This window comes from Chenopodium album, chromosome 17 (assembly GCF_948465745.1).
Source record: "Chenopodium album chromosome 17, dcCheAlbu1.1, whole genome shotgun sequence".
NCBI lineage: Eukaryota > Viridiplantae > Streptophyta > Magnoliopsida > Caryophyllales > Amaranthaceae > Chenopodium > Chenopodium album.
The window spans coordinates 46,417,874-46,443,855 of NC_137850.1; the positions used below are offsets into that span (position 1 = coordinate 46,417,874).

General features: G+C 36.4%; 4 protein-coding genes, 1 non-coding gene and 2 pseudogenes across 5 annotated transcripts; 2 read left to right on the top strand and 5 right to left on the bottom strand.

Moving 5' to 3' along the window:
- The first annotated feature begins 729 nt into the window (after window positions 1-729).
- Window positions 730-800, top strand: TRNAG-GCC (transfer RNA glycine (anticodon GCC)). The gene has a single exon. It is a non-coding gene; the product is annotated as a tRNA-Gly (tRNA).
- A 7,630-nt stretch (window positions 801-8,430) lies between these two features.
- LOC145589155 (secoisolariciresinol dehydrogenase-like) lies at window positions 8,431-11,630 on the bottom strand (annotated as a pseudogene).
- Window positions 11,631-11,633: 3 nt separating this feature from the next.
- Window positions 11,634-14,065, top strand: LOC145589917 (uncharacterized). Its single transcript, XM_081646624.1, has 3 exons — window positions 11,634-11,818; window positions 13,263-13,517; window positions 13,669-14,065. Exons 1-3 carry the CDS (start codon window positions 11,694-11,696, stop codon window positions 13,997-13,999), a joined length of 711 nt encoding a protein of 236 aa, XP_081502750.1. The 5' UTR covers window positions 11,634-11,693; the 3' UTR covers window positions 14,000-14,065.
- An 825-nt stretch (window positions 14,066-14,890) lies between these two features.
- LOC145589916 (secoisolariciresinol dehydrogenase-like) lies at window positions 14,891-16,244 on the bottom strand. Its single transcript, XM_081646623.1, has 2 exons — window positions 16,000-16,244; window positions 14,891-15,678 (listed from the first exon to the last, which is right to left on the bottom strand). Exons 1-2 carry the CDS (start codon window positions 16,035-16,037, stop codon window positions 14,910-14,912), a joined length of 807 nt encoding a protein of 268 aa, XP_081502749.1. The 5' UTR covers window positions 16,038-16,244; the 3' UTR covers window positions 14,891-14,909.
- A 177-nt stretch (window positions 16,245-16,421) lies between these two features.
- LOC145589918 (secoisolariciresinol dehydrogenase-like) lies at window positions 16,422-17,540 on the bottom strand. Its single transcript, XM_081646625.1, has 2 exons — window positions 17,411-17,540; window positions 16,422-17,128 (listed from the first exon to the last, which is right to left on the bottom strand). The coding sequence occupies exons 1-2, from the start codon at window positions 17,446-17,448 to the stop codon at window positions 16,489-16,491; spliced, it is 678 nt and encodes a 225-aa protein (XP_081502751.1). The 5' UTR covers window positions 17,449-17,540; the 3' UTR covers window positions 16,422-16,488.
- Window positions 17,541-18,314: 774 nt separating this feature from the next.
- LOC145589156 (borneol dehydrogenase, mitochondrial pseudogene) lies at window positions 18,315-20,526 on the bottom strand (annotated as a pseudogene).
- A 196-nt stretch (window positions 20,527-20,722) lies between these two features.
- LOC145589924 (secoisolariciresinol dehydrogenase-like) lies at window positions 20,723-25,797 on the bottom strand. Its single transcript, XM_081646630.1, has 4 exons — window positions 25,760-25,797; window positions 25,361-25,373; window position 23,400; window positions 20,723-21,432 (listed from the first exon to the last, which is right to left on the bottom strand). The coding sequence occupies exons 1-4, from the start codon at window positions 25,795-25,797 to the stop codon at window positions 20,723-20,725; spliced, it is 762 nt and encodes a 253-aa protein (XP_081502756.1).
- Window positions 25,798-25,982: the final 185 nt, after the last annotated feature.

Here is a 25,982-nt window from a genome sequence, read left to right on the forward strand (position 1 = left end):
CTACCCTACTTTCCATCCTGTAATTCAATCAATTTCAACTTTAAATTAATTCCAGACCAATGTTTCATCTACAATCTAGTTCTCAGCGCACAAAAACTAAATTCAATCAATCAAACATTTTACTAAATAGAAATATGTTAATAAAATAATAATAATAAACTTTAGAAGTTGAAATCCAAGAATAATAAACTTAAATTGAAATTCAAGGATAATAAAATAAAATAAATTAAAATTCCCTAGTCCTAACATTAAAGGGTCATAAACAAAACACATTGGCAACCAAATTTTACTCAATCATCAAAATTAGGCTTGAAAAATCGCATAAAAATTCTTCTCGCTTAAGAATATCAACATTGAAATTTTATAGCAGCAAAATCGGTCGTTATAATCTTGAGTAATTATAACGAATACTTGAGTAGTCCAGAACCCTAAATCGACTATACTTACAATAAAAACAAACTAAACCCTAGATTTTGAAATTGATATTCGATACTTAAAAAAAAAATAAATAAATAAATAAAAAATTCTTGCCTGTTTTATTGGAGAGAGAAAACTCAGAAGTAGAGTACGCTTAAATAGAGGAGAGAGAGATAGACGGCTAAGATGTGTTTTTTTAATTTTCCTCCAATCTCATTCATTGATTCATTGACTATACCTGCTGTACTCAGAAAGTATATATGCAACTTTATTAATAAATTTAATTTCTGAATCATTTAATTGGACAATCAAGCACCAGTGGTCTAGTGGTAGAATAGTACCCTGCCACGGTACAGACCCGGGTTCGATTCCCGGCTGGTGCATTTTTTTTATATATATATTTTTTAATAACATTATACTCTTTTTTTTAGGGAATATCATTGTACTCTTTTTTTTAGGAAATATCATTATACTCTTGCATTTTACTTGTATTTTTTAGGATGCTTGCATGATTTTAATTGTACGCGGATGAAAAGGAACAAATCGCACAAAAGTATAATGTACTTGACACTTATACTTATTTAGGAATGTCTTTTGATATACTTCATATTTCATATATAGTATTAGCATGATGATGCTTGTAATTCCAACATATACTATATATATATATATATATATATATATATATATATATATATATATATATATATATATATATATATATATATATATATATATATATCAAGTACAATAACACTAACTAATAAAACAAAACCTTTATTTTCCCTATTTTATTAACATTACTCATTTAATTATTTAAACAAACAAATGAAACATCTTTATTACAGACCATAAGTCCATAACAATCTTTACTTGATTTATTCAAACATACAAAATCCGGAATTCATAATAGTACGTAAATCCTCCATATACAAAAAGATTATGACCACTAACATATCTTGATTCATCAATAGCAAGAAATAAAGCCGTATTCGCAATATCATCCTTGTTATACCAAGTACCCTCGAGATTAGAGTATACCTTAGCAATATTTTCATCATCTAGATTTAAGATGGTCTTAGTCATAGAAGTCAAAACCGCGTGTGGTGACACACTTTTTTTAAAACCGAAAAGCGAAATTATATTACCAAAGGGTGTTAAAACAGACCCTAGAAATCATAGTTCGTAACCAAAAGGGGATAGCAAGGAGCTTACAGGGGGAAAATGAGCTATGAATGCTATCTAAACTTAACCAACCCAAACAGAAGAGGGAGGGAAGCAAGGAAACTAAAAGGAGATAAACAAAGCAGAAATTAAAAGCATAGGGGTAAATTAAAAAAGCAGCAGCAGCACAGCTTGAGGACAGAAGGGAGCTTATGGGAAGCTCTGGGAAGTGCAGCAGAAAGGCAGAATCAGCTGCCACCAACAGCAGCAAGGGTGTTGGCAAGTTCGTCCATGTAGATGCTGGAGAGCGGAGCAGGAGAGAAGAAGTGATACCCAACCTCATCGTCAGTTCTGTTTCTACCAATTTCAGCAAGACCATGAGCAAGCCGATTGGCTTGTCGCTTCACATGAAGGATAGTGACACTCCAATCTCTTTGTAAAAGCTGAATCACATCATTGATGATGTTCGAGAGAGCATGATCAATGTAGTATATTGGGTTTTCCAGCATGTACTTCAAAGCTTGAGCATCAGTTTCAAGTTCCAGAAATCGAATACCTCTAGCCCAGCAGGTTATGAGGCCTTCTTTAATGGCCATGAGTTCAGCAGAAGCAGGGCCCAAGGTTCTGATTCTCATAGCAAAGCCAATTTGCCATTTCCCAGTGTGGCAGCAGATCAAACCTCCTACACCAGCAACGCCAAGGCTAATCCAAGAGGCATCGGTGTTGAGCTTGTAGTAACCTCTTTGGGGGGGGGGGACCACACTCTTGGAGGAGCCAAGAGAGGAACTTGAGCACTGTTTGAAACCTGAGAAATAGATAGAGTAGTACCATAATCTTGCTGAAATTTATTAAAAGAAGTGAAAATTGACTCCGTTTTTTGTTCAAAAATCATTTTGTTTCTTATAGATCAAAGATGCCAAAGAGCAACACAAAATAAGATTTTCCAAGAACTTTCCAAATTCAAGTTGAAAGAAATCCAATCTTCAAAAGTAGAATTGTAAAAAGAGTGAAAATCAAAATCGGAGGGGGCATAGTTTTGGATAATGATGGCCCAAAGAGAAGAGGAGCTAGGACAATCTCTAAAGAGGTGAGGGAAGTTTTCTAAGGGGGAGCTGCACCTAGTACAAATGGGGTCGAAGTTGGGAATCTTAGTGGCTAGAGAAGAACCAACCGGAAGGATCATCCTAATAATGTTCCATAAAAGCATTCTATATTTAAAAGGGATTTTGATTTTCCACATGGAGGACCAACTAAAGGTAGAAAGGAAGGGGTCAGGAGAGGAAGGAGCAGGGAGGGAAGAGAAATAGGCTGATTTTATGGTGAAAGACCCTTTGTTGTCGAGAGACCATCTAAGTTTATCATTAGGAGAGTGAAGAGAGGGGAGGGGAGTAGCTAGAATGTTGGTGATAATATCCTCGGGGAGAAGATGGGAGATAGGAGTTAGGTACCATTTATGATTTCTAATTATATGAGAAACCCTCCAATGCCCTTTATTGTTAGGAATATGGATGTTATCATATAGATAAAGAGGTTTATCACCTATCCATTTATGGAACCAAAAGGAAGTGTCTTCTCCATTTCCAATAGTGATAGTGAGACCTTTTTTTTAAAATATCCCTTCCTTTTAGAATGTCTTTCCAAATGTTAGAGTGATTGGTGGTAGGAGAGCAATCCATAAAGTTAGAATATTTTAGGTATCTCTTTGTGAAAATTTGAACCCAAAGTTTATTAGGTTGGGTAAGCCTTTTGCATCCAAGCTTAGCCATAAAGCAAAGATTCCAGATTTTAAGGTTTCGAATTCCAAGCCCTCCGCCATTTATAGGATCACAAACAATAGTCCAAGAGGTTCTAGGGATGTATCTAGATTTATCAACACGATTCCAAAGAAACTTTTTAATACGTTTTTGAAGTTCATTAGTGATGGCAATGGGAAGGATATTAGTTTGCATGACATACATGGGGAAGGAGTTAAGAACAGATTTTATTAAAGTAGTACGACCTGCCATGTTAATGAGTTTACTTTGCCATCCTTTAATTCTAGAGGAAGTTTTTTCTAAAAGCTCATAGTAGTCACCAATCTTAAGCTTGTTGGGACTGATCATTATGCCTAAATATTTACCAAAGGAGGAAGAACTTTTAATATTACAGAATTCGAAGATGGATTTCCTAATATTGTAGTCCATTTTTTTTGGAAAAATAATGGTGGATTTTTGAATGTTGATAGAGAGGCCAGAAATCTTATGGAAATCATCAAGGACTCTCATCATAACAGAAATGTTATCTAGGTTAGCCTTTCCAAAGAGAAACACATCATCCGCATAGAAGAGGTGAGAGATATCAAGGTCTTTAGCTATTTTCATAGGTTTCCAGGACTTATTATTAACCATTTCTTGAATCATACAGGAGAGACGGTCCAGGCAGAGGACAAAAATATAAGGTGAGAGAGGGCAACCTTGTCTAATTCCACGGGAGGGAGTAAAAGGTTCAGTGATCTGGCCATTCCAAAGGACAGACATAGAGGGGGAGCAAATGCAACTAAGGATGAGAGAAACTAAATTATCAGGAAGGTTAATAGCCCGAAGAGTGTCTTCAATGAAGTTCCATTCAATACTATCAAAAGATTTGGCTAGGTCAATCTTTAAAGCCATAATATTAGCTTTTTTCGTGGCCTTGTTAAAAATATTAGCAACTTCTTTTATGACAATAATATTCTCATCAATAGACCTAGTAGGGATGAAACTCGATTGGAAAGGGCTGATAAGATTATTCATTAAGGGCTTAAGCCTAGAGGAAATACACTTAGTGATGAGTTTGTAAATCGTGTTACAAAGGCCTATAGGTCTAAAGTCAGTCATAGTGGTGGGATTATCTTTTTTTGGTATGAGACATAGGTAAGAGTCATTGATCTCTCTACTACTACAACCATTCCTAAAGCAAGATTGAACGAAATCACAGATACTAGTTCTAATGACATCCCAATTTTTTTGGAAAAAAATTGCTTGAATTCCATCAGGACCGGGAGAGTTAATGGCATTCATAGCAAGAAGATTAGACTTTATTTCATCAGAAAGAGGGATAGTCCCTAAACTATTAGTGAGGTCAGACTCCAAGTGTTTAGGGTAGCAGAATTTGGCTAGAAGATCTTGATTGGGAGTAGAAGAAGTTGAAGAAAATTTTTTTTTGAAGTGTTCTCTGGCCATATTTTTAAAGATATTTTGGTCTACAATCCAAGGTTCATCCTCAGTGTCTGAATATTTAAGACAAAGAATACGACCCCTAGACTTCTTGATTTTGGCAGTAATATGAAAAAATTTTGTGTTGCAATCAGCATGTTTACGCCAATCTATACCGGCTTTTTGGGCCCAGGCAATACGTTCAGAAGAATAAATTAGATTAAGTTGATTAATAAGGTCTTTTTCAAGATGAAATAAAAAATTTGAATATCGATTAGAAAGACTACGTTGTATACCATCAATTCTCTTGATAAGATTTTGTTTAATTCTAGTCATGTTACCAAAAACATTAAAATTCCAGTGTTTAATAGTGCGAAGAAATTCATCCCTGCCCTTAATAAAATCATGGTTATTAATAAGCCAATTATTAGCAAAATAAGAATTAAAAGACTTGTGCTCCAACCAAGCAGCTTTGCAACGAAAGGGATAATTACCAGGCAAGTTATTATTAAACAAAGTAATAAGCAATGGATTATGATCAGAGTAGGTTCTAGGTAAATGAAGAACCTGAGTGTTGGGGAAGGTATTGAGCCAACTCGGGTTTGCCATAGCTCGATCCAACCTCTCCCTTATGTTAGCAGCACCTTCTCTAGCATTGTGCCATGTGAAGGGGTTCCCATTGAAGCCAAGATCGACAAGGCTGGCAGCATCAGCAAGAAGGTTAAGGTTTTGACATTGAGACATTCGAAAGTTTCTTCCTCCCATTTTTTCGGAAGGAGAGGTAACTTCGTTTAGATCACCAAGGAGCATCCAAGGGGTATCATCAGGCGGGAGATTATTTTTAAGATCATTCCACAGTTTGTAACGCTCCGAAGCACTAGAGGGGGCATGAATTCCAGTAAGAAGGACTTCAGCATTGTGGGGTTTAAATTTGAACAAAGCATGGAAGAAACTGGTAGAAAGGGAGTTGTAAAGGATGAGTTCAACCCTAGAGTTGAACATAAGCAAAATACCCCCTCGAGTTCCGGTGGGTTTAATAAATCTAAGACCATCAAAGCCCAAAAGTTTACTGACTTCTTTAGCACGAACACCATTGCTTTTGGCCTCCAAGATTATGAAGATAGAGGGTTTATGAGTTGCAATAATATCCCAAGCATGAGGGATAAAATCATTTCTTGTCGCACCTCGAACATTCCACAAAACAACTTTCATATCTAAATTTGGGAAGGAAGGTAGACAGGGAGAATCAGATTTGAGTTCACAGGGTGGAATTGGTGGAAGAGCAACCTTCCAGTCCGCCCATTGGTGAGCTTGTTCCGTTGGATAAATGTCCATCATCGACAGGGGAAATAAGGTGGTGTGCACCTCCCTGGTTGTCATCGCCGTTTCCCAGAAATTAACCTCTAGCCGGAGACCCACCACTTCCTTTTGAGTCTGAGATAATATCATAAGGTTTCCCGGTAATTCGACGTCTTTCTCTATGGGATCGAATAATAGAGGAAGTATAGTTTGGTTTCTCGGGTGTGACGGAGGAGTAAGAGGAGAGAGAGAGAGGAGGTGCGCACGCTCCTTGCACCACCGCGGTTTCGGAGAGAGAGGAGGAGGAGGAGGCGAGAGATTCACCCTGGGTTGATTGAGTTGCAGAAGGGAGTTGTGCATCAGGGTGATTTTCGCCGGGGTCGGGGGGGTGTCCAGCGACGCCCATAGGAGCGGCGTGGATGGTCGGTAACTGTTCTGACAGGGAGATGATCGGATAATTTGTTGAATTTCCTCGATTGTTTTGGGTGGAGTGAAGATAGTTGTTGGTGGGGTTCGGAGAAGAGGGCTGAAGGGTGGTGGTAGTGGCGGTCAGTGGAAGGAGGGTGGAGGAGGAGTAATCGGGATCCCCTGAAGAGGAGGAGCTAGCGAAAGCTCCGTTGAGGGAAGATTGAGGTTGGGAATTGCGGAAGGAGGGGACGGCGGAGGTGAAGGGGGTGGTGGTTGGTGGTCTGCCGAGGATGGAAGCTGGTTCCGGCGTCGGAGACGCGGTGGCCGAGCTGAAATTCTCTTGGAACGCCGTGGGATAAGAGGGTTGCGACGGTTTCGATCCATTGAAATTTTCTTTGGGAGTTTTGTCTTTGTTTGAATTTTCTGAAGTAGAGATTGTATCAGTGATAGAATTTATTTCAATGTTGGAGTTTAAATTGGGAAGAGCAATAGTTTTAGGGTGGTTTTCCATGGCACTGGTTGGTTGCTCCACCTCCATTGCCAAGTGTCCAAAATTTTCTGAGGGGGTGGCTGTATTAATTGAAGATAACACGCAAGACTCTTCAGTTAGCTGGAGTATAGAATTCTCTTTACAGAGAATTTCGGCTACAAGATTTTTTGCTGGGAGGGGGTGTTCTTCTAATCCTCCATTATTGGCCAATATAGAGAAGGAGTTTTCTTGGGAAGGAGGAGATGTCTTTTGGGATAAATTTATTTTTGTGGGTAATTTATTCTTTGTGTTATTAGGCTTTGGAATCTGGCCATTTGTATTGTTGTTGTTTGTTTTTTTGTGGTTTATTTTTTTATTAGTCACAAGCATCCAAGGGCCATAAGAATCTGGTGGATGATGACTAGGAAGATCAACAGAAGAAGGCACATGGCTTGGGCTTGCTTTTGAAGATTGGGTGACAGCTAGATGTCCATTTTGCAAGTGGTGATGGATTTTTCCGGTGGTGGGCTCAGGAGAAGAAGAATTAGAAATGAGCTGCTTACCTTTGTCCAACAAGGAGCATTTGTCTTTTGAGTGGCCAATAATGCCACAATGAAAACAAAGGGAGTGAATATTCTCATATTCAATGATTTGCCATCCATTACTAACCCAAACCGAAGTGACTAAAGGTTTGGTTAGGTCGATGTCAATACAGACCCTAGCATAACGGGCTCTTGTTAGGTGATCGGTAGCATAATCTACCCTGATAGGATTACCAGCTAGTTTAGCAATCTCGAACAGGGCTTCCTTATCATAATATTCCACCGGTAATTCTGGGAATCTGATCTAAACAGTGATTCTGTTAAACGGATTCATAGAAGGTCGGAAATTAGGTTTCCATTTGGTAAGCATGAGATAATGATCAAGAATAAACCAAGGTCCCCCTAGTAGAGCACGTTCATAGTCATCTAAAATTGAGAAACGGAAGAAATAGACATCCTTCCCAACATCGATAACTTCTAGAGATCCTTTAGGTCTCCACATAGCTCGAACACGTTGAGTGATGAAGGATGGTCTAACTGAGATTCCTAAACATTTCCCCATTAGAGTTAGCTTCCAAGGATGGCGTAACTTATCTAGTGTTTCTTTAGCAAAAGAAACTTTGTTGTTAGAGTCAGGAATGGTTATATCATCATCCTCCCATTGAAGGGTGGAGACAGCAATTTCTCTAGCTTCAGAGAACCATTGTGATGAGCTCTTGACCGCTTCTCTAAAGGTCATGTTAGGAACTTGGTTATGGTGAGAAGAGGCAAGACTAGTAGGGATTTCAGTAGTGGTGTTTTCTGTAGGAGATTTGGCATAAGTTGAGATAGAATCAGTAGCATGACTAGTAGTAGGGTGATCATGGGGTGAGCTACCTTCCATGGTAGTATCCATAGTAGGAGAGCCTTCCATGAAGAGGGAGAGAGGCTGGAACAAAGAGGCAGACCGAAGAGAGCTTCAATACCTGCAAAGGAAAACAAAAGGAAAGAAAAAACAATTTGAGAAGAAAGAGTTTGATCTCAAGAACACAAGGAGACTCTCAGAGCCCCCTCGCCCAAGCGAGAAGGAAAATCTTTGATGATCACTCAAGTGGAGAGAAAAAACTAGAGAGAGAAAGAGAAGTCATTCACCTCCCATATTTTCCATATTCTACCTACATGTTTCTCGTGAGCCCCACCACGCCATGCTTGGAGCTAGTGTAAGCATGGGCGGCCGCTCCTCCTATGGTGGAGCAAGTACTAGCTGTTGTAATAATACTACCTTTTTGGGCCGGGATCATTACTCAGGCCACATGCTTTATACCCAAAAATGGCCCAACAAGATTAACCTTAATGACATCTTCAAACCAATAGGTCTATGGTAGACCCTGGTCCATCTAAAATAGGTGGACCACTAGCCCAAATACCACAATCCATCATCACAAACACATTACAAATAAAGTGGCCCAACCTCTCCTTTATTTCTTTCCACTCCAACAACACTCTCACATAATAAATTCTGAACTTATAGCCAACAACACAAACACTACGAAAAATTCTCGTTTCTCTCTTCCTTTGAAAATTCAAGCATAGCCATGGATGAAAAGCAAGAAAACAATGCAGAAAGGTAAATAAAATTTCTGAACTTACACTTTGTTTAAATTTCTTTGAATTTGCAATTACTCGTTCGTAGTTGTTATAATTTGTTAAAATTTCATTCGTAGTTTTTGTAAATTTGGGTATAATTTTTGAACAATTTTCACATTTTTCAGGGACCCAAATTCTTCTGATAGTGATGAAGATCAATTGTAAGTAAATTAAAACCCTATATAATTGTTGAATTTTGAAATTAAATGATGAATTGAAACCCTGAGTTATTTGAACAGGACAATTTCTCAAATCTGAAACAAAAGGAAGAAGAAATTGGATATAACAAGTCCAATTGTTGATCCAAAGATTTTAAAAAAGATAGACAAGCAACATTCAGAAAATGGAGAAACCGGGTAAATCATAGGCTCAAATATTTCGTGTTTTTAGTTCATATAATTCGTAATTGCTGTTCAAATGATTTGTGGTTTTAGTACATATAATCTGTGATTATCGTTCAAATATTTTGTGGTTTTAGTTCATATATTTCGTGATTACTGTTCAAAAATTGATATTGTTATTTTTTAAACTAAGAAGCATTTATTTTATAAGTTCAAATGTTTTGTGTTTTTAGTTCATATAATTCGTGATTACTGTTCAAATATATTGTGGTTCTAGTTCATATAACTCGTGATCAATGTTCAAATATTTTGTGGTTTTAGTTCATATAATTTGTTATTACTGTTCAAATGTATTATGATTTTATTTCATATAATTTGTGATTCCTGTTCAAATTTTGATATTGTTATTTTTTAATCCAAGAAGCATTTGATTTATTACAGCAACCAATCTGAACTTCAACCCAAATCCACCACCCAACACCAATCCAAGAAGCTGAGAATCAAGCTCAAAAGAAGGCTGAGAATCAAGCTAAAAAGGAAAGTTAAAAGGAGACTGGAAATCAAATTAAAAAGGAAGCTCAAAAGAAGGCTAAGAAAGAGTCTCAAAAGAAGAAAGTTCATAAGAAGCAAGAAAATGTTAAGAAGAAGAGAGAAAAAGTTCAGAAGAGTGAAATTACGGAGAAAAAAAGAAAAAGAAGAGATAATGTTGGTGATTTATTTGATCTAGACAATGTTGTGGATCTAAATTATAATCGAAAAAGAAGTTAAAAAATCAGATTAAATAGGGAAGAGTGATCTTATAAAGAAGGGAAAAAAAAAGTTAAGATGGCGGGATTTGAAGAACAAGGTGAAGTTGTGTTTATTTAAGAGAAGAGTGTGCTTAATGCCTGATCCACATAGGATAGGTGGACCAGGGTCTATGTAAGAATTTGTATCTTCCAACTCCAACTGTGTGTTGTCAAGGATGGGCTTAGGATAGCATGCTGCTATGTCAGCATTATTGAACATGATGTTGAGTTTTCCGTATTGGGCCATTATTGAATCAACTGCGTTTTTTACGTGGGCTTCATTTGTGACATTGCAATGAATGTGTGAGGCTACTAATGGGCCCAATTCTTTGCAAACTTCTTGGCCCAAATCATCTTGAATGTCAAAAATCATGACTTTTGCACCATTTTGTGTGAAAATTTTGGCAGTGTGTTCACCGATTCGGCGATTCCACTAGCACCTCCTAAGGGCAACCTTGCCTTCCAATTTGAAAATAAACCATTTTAAAATTTTGTACTCAAAAAAGATCACTGATAAACTTAGTATACAAGTAAAAAAACTTTCTAAATGTAAGTACTCTAGAAGAGTAAAAATCACTTCCTTTTTGGATTTACAAATAGTGGACCTTACATTTTTGTCCTTTAATTAATACATATATATAATGAGAATAATCACAAGCTTAGTATTACAAGTATTTATATTACAAATGAAAGATATTTTAGTCTTAAAAATCATACATTGTTCGGGACTAACCTAACATTTAATATTCTAACCAATTGTACTATGAATAATATGATTAAGATATACTTCCTCCGTTCTTTTTTACCTGACCCGCTTTAACTTTTATACTATTCACCACCTCTTCTTTGACCGTCTTTTGTGAATGATATGTAATGAAAAATATATTCACATGATATTTTTTTAATTCATCTCAATAAGTACAATCGTGATATACAACTTTTATAATTTTTTATTTATGAAGAATTAAAGTTATTGATCGCTAAAATTTTGCATTGACAAGCGTGATAAAAGGAACAGGTCAAGTAAAAAAGAACAGAGGAAGTAGAACAAAAAAACGAGTCAAGGGTGTACTTTCTTCCATTCTTAGGTGTGAGACCTAGTCAAGGGATTTTTTTCTGCCATATTTCCCAATCATATATTCATATCTTTCTGTCATTCTACATTTCTACTCTCTTTCTTTCTTGCTTCTTTATTTTGTCTTTAATGTTTTTTTTTGAATAGTATTTTGTCTTTAATGTTGACTACTGCCCACTGCTCTTACATTTTCTTTTCCTCCCAAGTGCTTTGTTTTTTCAATACAATATTACGATTATACCCTTATAGGGAGAGTGGTAGGTTTTGGAAGCCCTACTAGCTCCTATATATATATAAAAAAAACACAGACACAAAACATAGAATACATTTGTATTAACTACTATACGTACTACTAATCATATTTAATTAAATTAAATTACACATCAAAAACATGGGGGATCTAATTATTTCAGCTATAATAAGGCAATCTAGGCAACCACTTCATCCACAGCATCGATTGAAGCACTCACTTCATCCACAACATCAATTGATATTCAACACCATTGTTGATGTCGGGTTAGATTTACGACATTGCATTATATTATTGTGTGTTTTATGGGAGCTTTATACCAAAATAATCATGTTGGCCTATTTTATGAATTATGAGTAATAAGCTTTTAAAATAACTTTTGAATAAGCTTTATACCGAATTAGCTAATTTAGCAAAACTTTTTACCAAAATGGCTATTTATTAATTCAATTTCAAAACTATCTATATTATTAACAAAATTATAACTTGGAGGGGAAATTCTTTTTTTTCCTTCCATATGTAACGCTTTGGTTTACATTATTATTATTATTTTGTTTTTTTTTTTTTTTTTAGGTTGATTTGGTTTTTGCTAGATTTTGATATATATATATATATATATATATATATATATATATATTTGTATTTTGTGAAAAAAGATATAGGCCATGTTTGGTAATTGGCTTTTTGGTTAGCTTTTGGCTTTTTAGGTGGTCAAACAGCCAAAAAAATGTGTTTGGTAATTGGCTTTTTAGTCAGTGAAAAAGCTGATTTTTAAGCCAAAATGAAAAAGCTGCTTTGAGAAGCTTTTTTGTTGACTTTTGGCTTGTTGGCCCACAAATTATCTAATAAACAGCCAACAACCAACAATTAATTTACCAAACAATTTTATAAACAGACAGCTTAAACAACCAATTTCAAAAGCCATTATAAACAGCCAAACATTCCAGGTAGTCAAACAAGCTAAGTGAACCAGCCAACAGCCAACCGCCAACAGTCATTTGCCAAACAAGGCCATAATAGCCTTTTCTAATTATTCATACTCTAAAAATGAAACGAAATACAATCGATATAAAGCACCCCTGTTCCAAACTTTTAATTATTTAAATCATGTGAAAGTTACTAGAAAAAATTACATTAATATATATGCAAAAAATTTAGCATCAATTAAAAAAAAAAAAAAAAAAAATTCAGAGATGAATTCAGAGTTTCTAACTACTGTATTATGCTCAATTTAAGATAGTAGTAAAATAAAAAAAAAAAATACAAAAAAAAAAAAATAAAATAAAATCATAGACCTACAACATGAGAATGATCCAAAGAAAATTTATGATTATGTAGTCGTCGTATAATTTCAGTTACTTGGATAGAACAATTCTTAAAACTAGGATAACATGAAAATAAACTTACAACCATTCAATCATATAAACAAAACAAAACAAAATAATTCCATAGTACGAAAATTAGATAAAAATGTATAATGGGAATGGTAGTATTGTGCGGCTATAATTAAATTATGAATTCAAATTAAAAATGAAAGCCAATAATTTATTTTTAAACAACCAGCCGTTTACATGTAAATAAAATAGGGGAAAAAATCCTTCCAAGGTCGATATTTTACTTTTAGAATATGAATTTATAAATAGTTGTTTTGGTAAATAGTTTTGTTAAATTAGCTAATTCAGTAAAAGATCATTTGAATAATGCTTATAGGTGTGGTGTTATTTTTCGGTGTGATGCATGCAATAAGAAGGCGGAAGACTTCATGTATAGTTGCACAGAATGCGACTTTGATTTGCACAAGGAGTGTGCTCTCCAAGTTGGTAGTTGTACGATAACAAACGACAATATGATATGTGGTACCGGTAATCCTACAGCAGCCGTTGACTCTTCTCTCCAAACTGTAATAAGGCACTCACTTCATCCACAACATCAATTGGAATACTCCTTCTTAGGTGGCAAAATCGGGTTAGATTTTTTTTAGAAGCTATGTGTAGTTCATCTTATTTTTGCTTATCCGATCTAAACTTATATTTTTCATTATAATTAATTATACTGATTGTGATATAATAAGCTTCTAGATAACTTATGAAATCATACATGTAAATGATTATTATAGGTATTATACTTATTCGTGTAATGCATGCCTAAAGAAAGGCGAAGGGTTAAGGTATTGTTGCAAGGAATGCAACTTTGACTTGCACAAGGAGTGTGCGGCGGCTGTACCAGTTGGTAGTAGTAGTATGATACTCCAAGCATCTGCCCGCAAAGACACGATGACCGAAGACGACGACGACGATGTTCCTTACCCCAAAATATCCAAGAGAGCATTGATAAAAAGAGCCAAGGATCAACTAATGGAAGAAGTCAAGGATAAATTCAAGGAACTGCTTTATGAGGATACCACTTGGGAAGTAGTTTCTGATATTTTGCAGAATTTGTTTATGTAATCTCAATAATTATGCTGTTATGTATATGCAATAACAAAATGGAAAAATACACTTTATTAATCTTAATTTTGACCAATTTACTTTGAATAATCCCAACTATCGATTATTCTGCAATAATCTCAACTTTCACCTCCATGTTTTTCTATCAATCCTAAAAACCAATTATCTACTGAAAAGCTTTTTAAAAAATTAAAATGCCACGTGTCACTCTTGCATTTGTCCAAAAAAAAATAAAAAATAAAAGAAAAAACCCGCAGCCTTCAAATCCTTCATTACCAGATCCGGCCACTAGCCCCGTCCCCTCCTTCCTAGCCTCACCGGGAAACCATCCCCCATCCCCTTTTCTCCGCTGCAAGCACGCAACCACTGTACTGTCTTTCCTCCACCGCAAGTGCGCAACCACCAGGCCACCATAGTTAACCTCATCCTCTTTCCACCATACCCTAACCATCTCTTCTCCGCCGCAAGCCCGCAACCACCGGTCCACCATGTTGCCCGCCTTCGTTCTCGCAGATTGGGTCTCACACCATTAACGTTCTTCTCGGCGGATCTGGATCACCTTCCCATCTAGCTTCAACCTTCGTCCTCGCCGATCGAGTGTTGACGGAAGCAGCTATGTCGCGAGCAGATGAGAGTGGTTTCAAGGGGAAGGGTTTGGGGTTTTGTCGATTTCGACGGTGGATCTGCGAATAGGCCGGGTGTCATTTTGGTAAGGGAAGGAGGTGGTTTACTGGTATAGATGGGTTGGGTGGTCGGGGAAGGAGGTGGTTTAGGTGTGTTAGTTGGGTGGTCAGGGAAGGAGGTGGGTTGGCTGAGTTAGTTTTTGTTAATATTACACATTATTATTATTATCAAATGAAGCATCTTTATTATTATTATCAACCATAAGTCCATAACAATCTTTACTTGATTATTCAAACATACAAAATCCTGAATTCATAATAATAAATCCTCCATCTACAAAAAGATTATGACCACTAACATATTTTGATTCATCACTAGCAAGAAATAAAGCTGCATACGCAATATCCTCCTTTTTACACCAAGTACCCTTAAGATTAGAGTATACCTTAGCTACATTATCATCATCTAGATTTAAGATAGTCTTAGTCATAGAGGTCGCAACTGCATGTGGTGAGACACAATTCACCCTAATCCCATATTTTCCAAGTTCTACCGACGTGTTTCTCGTGAGCCCCACCACGCCATGCTTGGAGCTAGTGTAGGCATGGGCGGCTGCTCCCCCTATGGTGGAGCAAGTACTAGCTGTTGTAATAATACTACCTTTTTGGGCCGGGATCATTACTCGGGCCGCATGCTTTATACCCAAAAATGGCCCAACAAGATTAACCTTAATGACATCTTCAAACTCCGACTGTGTGTTGTCAAGGATGGGCTTGGGATAGCATGCTGCTATGCCAGCATTATTCAACATAATGTCGAGTTTTCCGTATTGGGCCACTGTTGAATCAACTGCGTTTTTTACGTGGGCTTTATTTGTGACATTGCAATGTATGTATGAGGCTACTGATGGGCCCATTTCTTTGCAAACTTCTTGGCCCAAATCATCTTGGATGTCAGCAATCATGACTTTTGCACCATTTTGTGTGAAAATTTTGGCAGTGTATTCACCAATTCCACTAACACCTCCTGTGATAAGGGCAACCTTGCCTTCCAACCTGAAAATAAACCATTTTAAAATATTGTACTCAAGAAAGATCACTGATAAACTTAGTATACAAGTAAAAATACTTTCTAAATGTAAGTACTCTAGAAGAGTAAAAATCATTTCCTTTTTAGATGTACAAATAGTGGACCTACAAAGCATCACTAAGATTTACAAATAGCTTGCAAGATGAATGATTCTTACACTTTGCGATCAAATCTCGATTGAATCATTTAACCTATATAAGTTACTATTGACAACTAAAAAAAATACTTCGTACTATTTAGAGAAAGAAACAAATATAGATAAGCTGATAATATACATGTTTAATTACCTTCTGGCTATAGCAGATAAAGCTGAGATGCCTGCCATTTTATTTACTAGTATAAATAGTACTTCCTCGTTCCTAAATGCTGGTAGTTGTTTTCTTAAATCTTAAGATATAATTGTTATTGTCTAAGACAACCTATTTATAAAGTCTCTTGTAGTATTGTATCCAGAAATTCATTCGTAAAGCTTATCGTCCATGTTGGGCTATTTTAGTATTATTAAGAGTAGTTGCCATAGTTCATTAGTACAAAAACACAGAAAACAAGAAAAACACCCTGAAAACTGTAGTCTGTAGATGTTTGGCATAGTTCACAAAGTGATAAAACGAAAAATGCATGGTTTGTATGTGGATAACAGTACAAGAAGATAGTTGGATGGCCATTAATTATTGTGGTCACAAGTCTATTCTAGTTTTGGAAATTCCACTTGCGTAAATAAATAAATATATACATTTATACATTTTTTTTTTTTGACACAAAACATAATTATTTATTCACCAAGCACCTTTGAGATTAGAGTATAACTTAGCTATACGTTCTTCGTCTAGTTCAAAAAGGGTCTTAGTCATAGAGGTTGCAGTCACATGTGGTGACACACAATTCACCCTAATCCCATACCTTCCAAGTTCCACGGCGGTGTTCCTTACGAGCCCCAACACGCCATGCTTTGAGCTAGTGTAGGCATGGGGCGCGACACCAGCTATGGTAGAGCAAGTACTAGCCATTGTAATTATAGTACCTTGTTTGGCCGGGATCATTACTCGAGCCGCATGTTTAGTCCCCAAAAACGGCCCAATAAGATTGACTTTTACAACTTCTTCAAACTCCGATAACGTTTTGTCAAGGATATTTGGCTTAGGAAAGCAATTTATGCCCGCGTTATTGAACATGATGTCGAGTTTTCCGTATTGTATCATTGTTGAATCGACTACGTTTTGTACATGGGATTCATTAGTGACATTGCAGTGGGTGTATGAGGCTACTGATGAGCCTAAATCTTTGCAAACAGAGTGACCCAAATCATCTTGGATGTCAGCAATCATGACTTTTGCTCCATTTTGTGTAAAAATTTTAGCTGCATATTCACCAATACCACTAGCCCCTCCTGTAATAAGGGCAATTTCGCCTTCCAATCTAAAAAACAAAATCACATCAATATTGTATTCTTCAACAGATGGTTGAAACTCGGGAATGGTTTATATACTCAATCAAATTATATGGATTCACAAATCGTGAACCTACAATTTGAACTTAGAAATTGAGTAAAAAAGAAAGAAAAAAAAAACAAATTAAACATCAACTTTAACAAGTTTAATTAGTTACTCCCTCCATCCCTAAATTACATTTCTACTACTCTTTATTATATGAGGAATAAATGCTAAAAATAAGAATGTAATTTAGGGACGGAGGGAGTACCTTTTAGCTGCTGCAGAAAAAATTGAGACATTTGCCATCCGATTAACGGAGATAGGATATTATTGTTTGAATTTTGCAGAGTTTAATTTGCTGTTGATATATGTGTTTGATTGCATAGTGTCTTATGAACCTATTTATAAAGCCTTTTATATCCACACATTCAAATATAAAGTAGTGACGATGTAAATCATTGATCTTTAACGGTTAGCTCTTCCACATACCAAGTCAAAGATGGTGTTCTTGAATTCTTGACCAAATCTATCTCATTCATAAATATGATGTCATTTTTAAAGAGACGAAGTTTCAATAACGTTATTTCCTTCACTCTATTTTAGCTAATATTTGTGGTTTAAGTTATGATCCATTCATAATCAAAATATATAAGACAACGTAAAGAATTAATATTACAAAGGAATGGATGTACAATATAAATCCACACATTATGATTAATTAATGAAAAGTGGCCTAGGAGCTTTATTTCTAATGCTCATTGCAGTAAATTATATTGGTAACATATGTGATTATGTGGACATTTTACCAATACAATGAAAATTATGGACATGTTACCTAACAGTGACATACAAGAGTATTATTAGTATTTGAGTTGTCCAAACATACGAAATCTAGGATTCATATTATGAAGTACAAAAAGAGCAATTATGGTATTATGTATCATATATACTTCATTAAACCTTAACAATCTTTTATTGATTTAGTAGTGGATAGAGGATGGTACTTGTTACTTTAAAACGCTTGAGAAAAAGCTAACCAAACGCTACTTCTAAAACTAACCACGTCCGCTATCCGAATCACTACCTTATCAAACGCTCTTATTTTTCTCTAATAGATTTTTGACATGGTCAAAACGCTAATCACTACTTTAAGCTCTACTATCAACTAGGCCTTATTCAAACATAGTAAATGCCGGATTCACAATAGTAAATCCTTCATCAACAAAAAGATTATGTCCACTTATAAACTTAGATTCATCACTTGCAAGAAATAAAGCCGCATTCGCAACATCCTCCTTTTTACACCAAACACCTTTGAGATTAGAGTATATCTTGGATATACCTTCATCGTCTAGTCCAAAGTAGTTCTTAGTCAAAGAGGTTGAAGTCACATGTGGTGACAAGCAATTGACCCTAATCCCATATTTTCCAAATTCGATGGCGGTGTTCTTTGTGAGCCCCACCACACCATGCTTCGAGCTGGTGTAGGCATGGGGTGCCGCACCTCCTATGGTGGAGCAAGTACTAGCCATTGTAATTATGCTACCTTGTTGGGCCGGGATCATGACTCGGGCCGCATGTTTGGTCCCCAAAAACGGCCCAATAAGATTGACTTTTACAACTTCTTCAAACTCCGATAATGTGTTGTCAAGGATACTGGGTTTGGGATGGCTAACTATGCCAGCATTATTGAACATGATATCGAGTTTTCCGTATTGGGCCATTGTTGAGTCAACTGCGTTTTTTACGTGGGCTTCATTAGTGACATTGCAATGGATATATGAGGCTACTGATGGGCCTAGATCCTTGCAAACTTCTTGGCCCAAATCATCTTGGATATCAGCAATCATTACTTTTGCACCATTTTGATTGAAAAATTTAGCTGTATATTCACCAATTCCATTAGCACCTCCTGTGATAAGGGCAACCTTGCCTTCCAACCTAAAAACAATTTCATAAATAGTCAGTACTTGCCTATGGTATACGAATAAATCAGTTTGTCTTTTTAGGCTTTATCTTTTTTTTTTTTTTTTTTTTCTACTTTTTTTTGGGAATTTTATATAAAATCTGTAACTCTAAAACTTGCCTTATTTTGCACTTCACATTATGTTTTAATTTCCCTCAATATCAATATAAGCGTAGTCTAACTTGTATTGATGTTAAGATTAGAGAACCACATCAATTTAATGTGTACTGAGAGTCTGAGAGTGAGGGATAGCTCAAGTGGTTAGAGCTTCCCTCCCAATTTCAGGAGATCCTGGGATCGATTCTCACCCCCGCCCTTGTGGCTCTCTAAACACCAAAAAAAAAATCAATTTAATGTGTACTTATTCGTTGATTTGCAATGTTCTTTAAGTATTTGTTATCTAATTTTGTAAAGTTTGCAATTTTTTTTTCAAAAAAAAAAGATGTAGAGTTTGCATGCAATATAAGCTAAGTGTGATTGCTTGGTATATCATAGACGCCAAAATCCTATTTATCAAGCCTCTTGAATCAACACATCCAATTGTAAAGTTGTGACAAGTCGTTGGGCTTTTTCTCTTCCACATGCCAAGTCAAAGGTGGCGTTCTTGATCAAACTAATCCCATTGAGAAAAAAAAAAAAATACTATGTATGTCATTTACTATTTAAGGATTTCAAATGAGGTGATGAACCTGTAATAATATTACGACACATTCATTTTAAATAATTCCTTCGTTTGTTCATGTTGAATTATGACTTTCCTTCAATTATACATATGAGTGTCCCACATTAATAAAAACATAAGAGTTTTATAAGATTAAGGGAGGCTTATTTCGATTTAACTATCTTCAACTTTGCTCCTTTCTAGTAGGAGATCAAATTTCTTTGCCCTAATCAATAAGCACGACATGGCCATGTGACTCTTAATTACTAAAAAGAAAAAAAGAGAACACTCATCTCTTATTACCATTTTATATAATTTTGGAATAAAAACTTCATACTCAATATAGGGCCTGTTCACATTTACTGAACTGAGCTGAACTGAACTGAACTGATTAGAGCTGAACTGAACTGAACTGAGCTGAAATGAATATTTTATGAGAGAGGGAAATTAGGAGCTGATCTGAACTGAACTGAATTGATTAGAGCTGAACTGAACTGAGCTGAAATGAATATTTTATGAGAGAGGGAAATTAGGAGCTGATCTGAACTGAACTGAACTGATTGGAGCTGAACTGAACTGAACTGAACTGAAATTAAGTAAATATAAACAGGCCCATAGTATCATAGTCAGGCTTAATGACTTTAATAATATACACGTCATATAAGCAAATACGGAGTACAATATAATTAATACTTTTAAAATGTTGATACCTTATTTCAATTGCAAATTGCAATAAATTCAATGATGTGGACGACATTTCAATGCAATGATAATTCAAGGATCGGATAATTTTCCCTTTTTTTTAAAGTCAATAATATGGACGACATTTCAATACAATGATAATTCAAGGATCGGATAATTTCTTTTTTTTTCCTAATTGACAATGACTACATTATTATTATTTTAGTTGTTCAAACATACAAAACCCAGGATTCACAATAGTAAATCCCCCATCAACAATAAGATTGTGTCCACCTATAAACTTTTGAATCATCACTAGCAAGAAATAAAGCCGCATTCCCATCATCCTCCACTTTACACCAAGCACCTTTGAGATTAGAGTACATGTTTGCTATAGCTTCATCATCTAGACTAAAAAAGCGTTTAGCCAAAGGAGTAGAAACTGCATGAGGTGACACACAATTCACCCTAATCCCATATTTTTCGAGTTCAACGGTCGTGTTCCGTGTGAGCCCTACCACACCATGCTTGGAGCTAGTGTAGGCATGGGAGGCTACACCTCCAATGGTAGAGCAAGTACTAGCTGTTGTAATGATACTACCTTGTTGGGCCGGGATCATGACTCGGGCCGCATGTTTAGTACCCAAAAATGGCCCAATTAGATTCACCCTAACAGTTTCTTCAAATTCGGATTGCGTATTGTGAAGGATGTTGGGCTTTGGAAAGCCCACTATACCCGCGTTGTTGAACATGATGTTGAGTTTTCCATATTGGGCCATCGTTGAGTCAACCGCGTTTTGGACATGGGCTTCATTAGTGACATTGCAATGGATGTAGGATGATGCAGATAAGCCCAAGTTCTTGCATACAGTTTGGCCCAAATCATCTTGGATATCAGCAATCATGACTTTGGCACCATGTTTAGTAAAAAGTTTTGCAGCATATTCTCCGATTCCACTAGCACCACCTGTGATGAGTGCAACTAAAGGTGGGCACGGGCCGTGCCGGCACGCGGGCGCCACGGGCCCGGCACGACTCCGGCACGGCCCGGCACGGGCACGGGTGGCGGCACGGCGGCCCACCTGTGGGCCGTGGGCCGTGCCGTGAACAAAAATCCTGGGTCTGGCACGGGCACGGCGGGTGGCACGGTGGCCGGCACGTGGGCCGGCACGCTGGCACGACCCGCCGGCACGGCACGTGGCACGGCCAGGCACGGCCCGGCACGGCACGGCACGGCCCGTGCCTTATGGCCGTTGGAAAGTAGCCGTTTATGGCCGTTTTCCAACAGCTATAAACGGCTACTTTTCCACCCAATTTCCCACCCAAATCCCCTATAAATACCTCATATTTTCCTCCAAAATTTTCACAATTCATCAACTCATCTCTTCTCTCTTATTCTCTAATTTTCTTACTCCCAAATTCTCAATTCTCAATTCTCAAATTCCTACAAATCATACAATCTTCCTCTCTTTTGTGAAAAGAAAAAAAAAATTCCTACTCTCTTATAAATTTTACATTATTACTTTTATTAGTCTACTACCAAAAAAAAAAAAAAAAATTGTTATATTTACATTCGGGAAATTAAAAATTCGGGAAATTATAAGTTCGAGAAATTATAAATTTGGGAAAGCATTGAAGCGTCATTGTAAGATCTAACTCAACTTTATTTTAATTTGTTATTGTTATTGTTATTATTATTGTTATTATTATTATTATTATTATTATTATTATTATTATTATTATTATTGTATTCTTGGAACTACTTAATTATATAAAAACTACTTTCTATTTTAATTGTGGGTTATTTGGATTGTTGAAATCTGTCTAAGGCGGGATTTGGGCTCTGGACAACGTCGATCCTAACCTCTCCTATCTGGGATCTCATTGATCCAAGTAATCTACTATTATTATAATTATTTTTGAAAATTTAATTTATATAAAAACTACTTACTAATTAATTCTCATTGATCTCATTGTTGTTAATTGTTACTTTGTTATTGTTAGTTGTGTTATTATTATTAATTAATCATGGCATCAAACCAAAACGTTTCCTCCTCCTCTAGAAAAGCCAAGTCAAAACGTAGGGAATCACCAAATCCAAACACTTCAATGTCTATGCCCCCCCCCCCTAACATGCCCTTTCCCTCTTCTAACATGCCCTTTCCAAACACTTCCACCCCTTTCTTTCATCCCCAAAACACGGGAGGGCAAGAACAAATGGATGATATGGCTCCTTGGACCCAATTTCAACAAACCCAATTTCAACAATATGAATTTCCTTTTCCTCCTCCTCCTCCTCCTTCCCAAGGTAGCCAAACACAAGCCTCCGGGTCGAGTGAACCATCCACCCAAAATTTTAACATATTAGAGTGGTGTACCGAAGAGGATTTTGCTCAAACCAAAAGAAAGAGTGAATGTTGGGCACATTATCAATTAATTAAAGATGGAAAAAAATGCAAGTGTCGGACTTGTGGTAAAATTTTCTCGGCCGATACCAAGGGAGGGACGGGACACCTTACTAGACATACAAAAAAATGTGGTGGACCATCTAGTGATCCAACCCAACCTAAAATTTCTCAATTCCATCCACAAGGTTTCATTTACAATTACGAGAGAGATAGGGATGAACTTGGGAGAATGATTGTACATGCAGAACAACCTTTTCTTTTCGCCGAAAATGATGCCTTCAACAACTATATTAACCGAGCACTACAACCAAAACACAAAAAAATCTCCCGAAAAACCGTTCGATCTGCTGCCATGAAGACTTATCTAGAGTACAAATTGAAATTAGTAAATGAATTAGCTAATCTTCCTAGTAGAGTTTCTTTAACCGCCGATGCATTAGATGGTGGGTACGGACTTCACTATTTATGTGTTACTTGTCATTGGTTAGATAATGAGTGGATGTTACAAAAACGCATCATTCATTTCAAAATGCTTGAATACCCTCATATCGGTCTTAACATTTCACATCATTTAATGGAAGCTATTGATGCATATAGTCTTAGGGATAAAATCATGTCTATGACTTTCGATAATGCAACTTCTATGACATATAGTGCGAATTTGGTCAAATCCCAATTGAACGATGTTATATTAGATGGAGATGCACTTCATGTTAGATGCATTTGTCATGTTCTTAACTTGTGTGTGAAGGATGGAACACAAGCAATTGGTCCATTTTATCACAAAATAAGGAATGCTATTTGCACTATTAATAGCTCTAACATGAGATATCAAGAATGGAAAGGTTTTTGCAGGCAACAACGGATAAAAACCATAAAAATAGCACCGGATTGTCCAACTAGGTGGAACTCCACCTATGAAATGTTGAGTCGGGCAATCGAGTACAAGGTTCATTTAACACTTTTTTATAATATGAAATTTCCACAAAATGCTTTACTTAAAGATGATTGGGCTAATTGTGAAAAATATATGCAGTTTTTACAATTACTATATGGTATGACACATTGTTTTTCTTCTGTATATAATCTTTGTGCTCATTCTTTTCTTAGCAATGCATGTTTACTTGCACAACTTTTTGCGGAACACCGATCACAACATGTTTATCGTGGATATCTTCCATCCATGGAGGATAAATGGCGTAAATATTACACCGATATTCCTATGATTTATATTTTTGCTTCTATTTTAGATCCTAGACAAAAATATATATGATGGCACCTTTTTATTAATTGATATTTATTATAGTAACATGAATTTTGAAGATGATGTTGAAACTTTTAAGAATAAGGTGACGGATGAGTTTTTTAATTTATATAATGTTTATGAAAGTAAATATGGAACCGTGTCTCGATTTGCCCCTTCTCAAACATCCAAAAATGTAAGTAAACGGGCCAAAGGTTTATTTGCACAAGCTACTAACTTGATGTCTAAGTATTCAGGTACAGAATCATCATCATCTAGGAGAACACAAAGCGATGTTTCGGAGTTGCAAATGTACTTAAGTTACGACTTCATGAAAGGCATGGACGATGAAGAGAAGTTTGGCCTCGACATCCTCGATTGGTGGAAATCACAAGCCGTGAAACATCCAATTTTGTCGGCAATGGCTCGTGATATTTTTGCTATCCAAGTCTCCTCCGTTGCTTCCGAAAGAGCTTTTAGTGCATCGGGAAGAGTTTTAGACGATAGAAGAACAAGACTAAAACCCGAAACACTTGAAATGTGTGTTTGCTTCAAGGATTGGTTGGATGCCGAAACTCGTTCTCAAGATCGTACTTATGCACAAAACGACGACGATGAAGGAACGTCGACTTCTTTTAGTTCTCATACTTCTCAATCCACTCAATTGGCGGATGAACTTGAACCTCTAGGAGACGAAGACGAAGATGAAGACGAAGGCGAAGACGAAGACGACCAATAATAATTACATGATTACATATTTACATTATACACTATTGTATTCTTTTTGTATTATCGAACTTCGTATTCCGTATAATAAATGAAGTTATTCAATATTCATACACTATTGTACGATTTTTAATTATCATTACTTATTTTGTAATTTTGTATTATTGAATTATCGTACATTCGTACCGGCTACCGTCATATAATAAAATAAGTTATTCTTCAATTTTTTGTGTTTTCGGATTATCGCACTAGTATTTTTTTTTTATTATATGCATTTTTGTTTTTAATTCGTTTTTTTTAACATTTATTTTTTTTTTTAAAAAAAAAATAAAATAAAGGTAGGCACGGTTTGGCCCGCGGCCTGGCACGGCACGGCCCGCTAGGCACGTGGGCTGTGCCGTGCCGTGGGCTGGGGTGTGCCAATTTCAGGCACGGCACCGCACGGCACGCCCCCACCCCGGCACGGCACGGCCCCCACCCCGGCACGGCCGGGCACGGCCCGGGCACGGCCCGTGCCCATGTTTAAGTGCAACCTTACCTTCCAACCTATGAACAAAAACATAAATTAAAAAAAAATGGTATTGATAATACCTTTTTTTTTTTTTGGTGTTTATAGAGCCACAAGGGCGGGGGTGAGAATCGATCCCAAGATCTCTTGGAATCGGGAGGGAAGCTCTAACCACTTGAGCTACCCCTCACTCTCATAATACCTTTTTTTAATGTAAAAAGAAAAAACTTTAAAATGAGAATTAAATTTAAAAAAAAAAAGGTCGGTAATATCCAATATATGACTCGGGAGATGATATTAAGCTGGGTTTCCATCTAAGAAGAAGAAAATGTAAGGAAATTCATTGCATTCTATATATGTAACTCATTTACCTAAATAAAGCTTATACCCATACAAGTGTTAAGCATGGAATACAGAGTATTACCTTCTAGCAGCAGCTGATAACACTGAGACACTTGCCATATTTGGTATCTCAGCTCTTATGTAGCTCTTCTCTTCACGTTTAGAGCTTTCAATTTACTGTATTTAGTCACAACTTAGTAACTTACATAAATCTCAATACCTTGGCCTTACATAAGTCTCTTGTATAAGTTGTACCGTTTTATCACTGGTCACTGGTCACTAGTCACTAGTAACGTTTTAGGTGT

Excerpts from the sequence above, each read along its gene's own strand:
- LOC145589916 (XM_081646623.1), bottom strand. The coding sequence starts at position 16,037 with ATGGCAGGCATCTCAGCTTTATCTGCTATAGCCAGAAG. Across the intron at positions 15,679-15,999 it reads TTATCTGCTATAGCCAGAAG|GTTGGAAGGCAAGGTTGCCC; the intron begins GTAATTAAACAT and ends GTTTATTTTCAG.
- LOC145589917 (XM_081646624.1), top strand. The coding sequence starts at position 11,694 with ATGGGGGATCTAATTATTTCAGCTATAATAAGGCAATCTAGGCAACCA. Across the intron at positions 11,819-13,262 it reads AACACCATTGTTGATGTCGG|GTGTGGTGTTATTTTTCGGT; the intron begins GTTAGATTTACG and ends TAATGCTTATAG. Across the intron at positions 13,518-13,668 it reads TTCTTAGGTGGCAAAATCGG|GTATTATACTTATTCGTGTA; the intron begins GTTAGATTTTTT and ends TGATTATTATAG.
- LOC145589918 (XM_081646625.1), bottom strand. The coding sequence starts at position 17,448 with ATGGCAAATGTCTCAATTTTTTCTGCAGCAGCTAAAAG. Across the intron at positions 17,129-17,410 it reads TTTTCTGCAGCAGCTAAAAG|ATTGGAAGGCGAAATTGCCC; the intron begins GTACTCCCTCCG and ends TTTGTTTTTTAG.
- LOC145589924 (XM_081646630.1), bottom strand. The coding sequence starts at position 25,797 with ATGGCAAGTGTCTCAGTGTTATCAGCTGCTGCTAGAAG.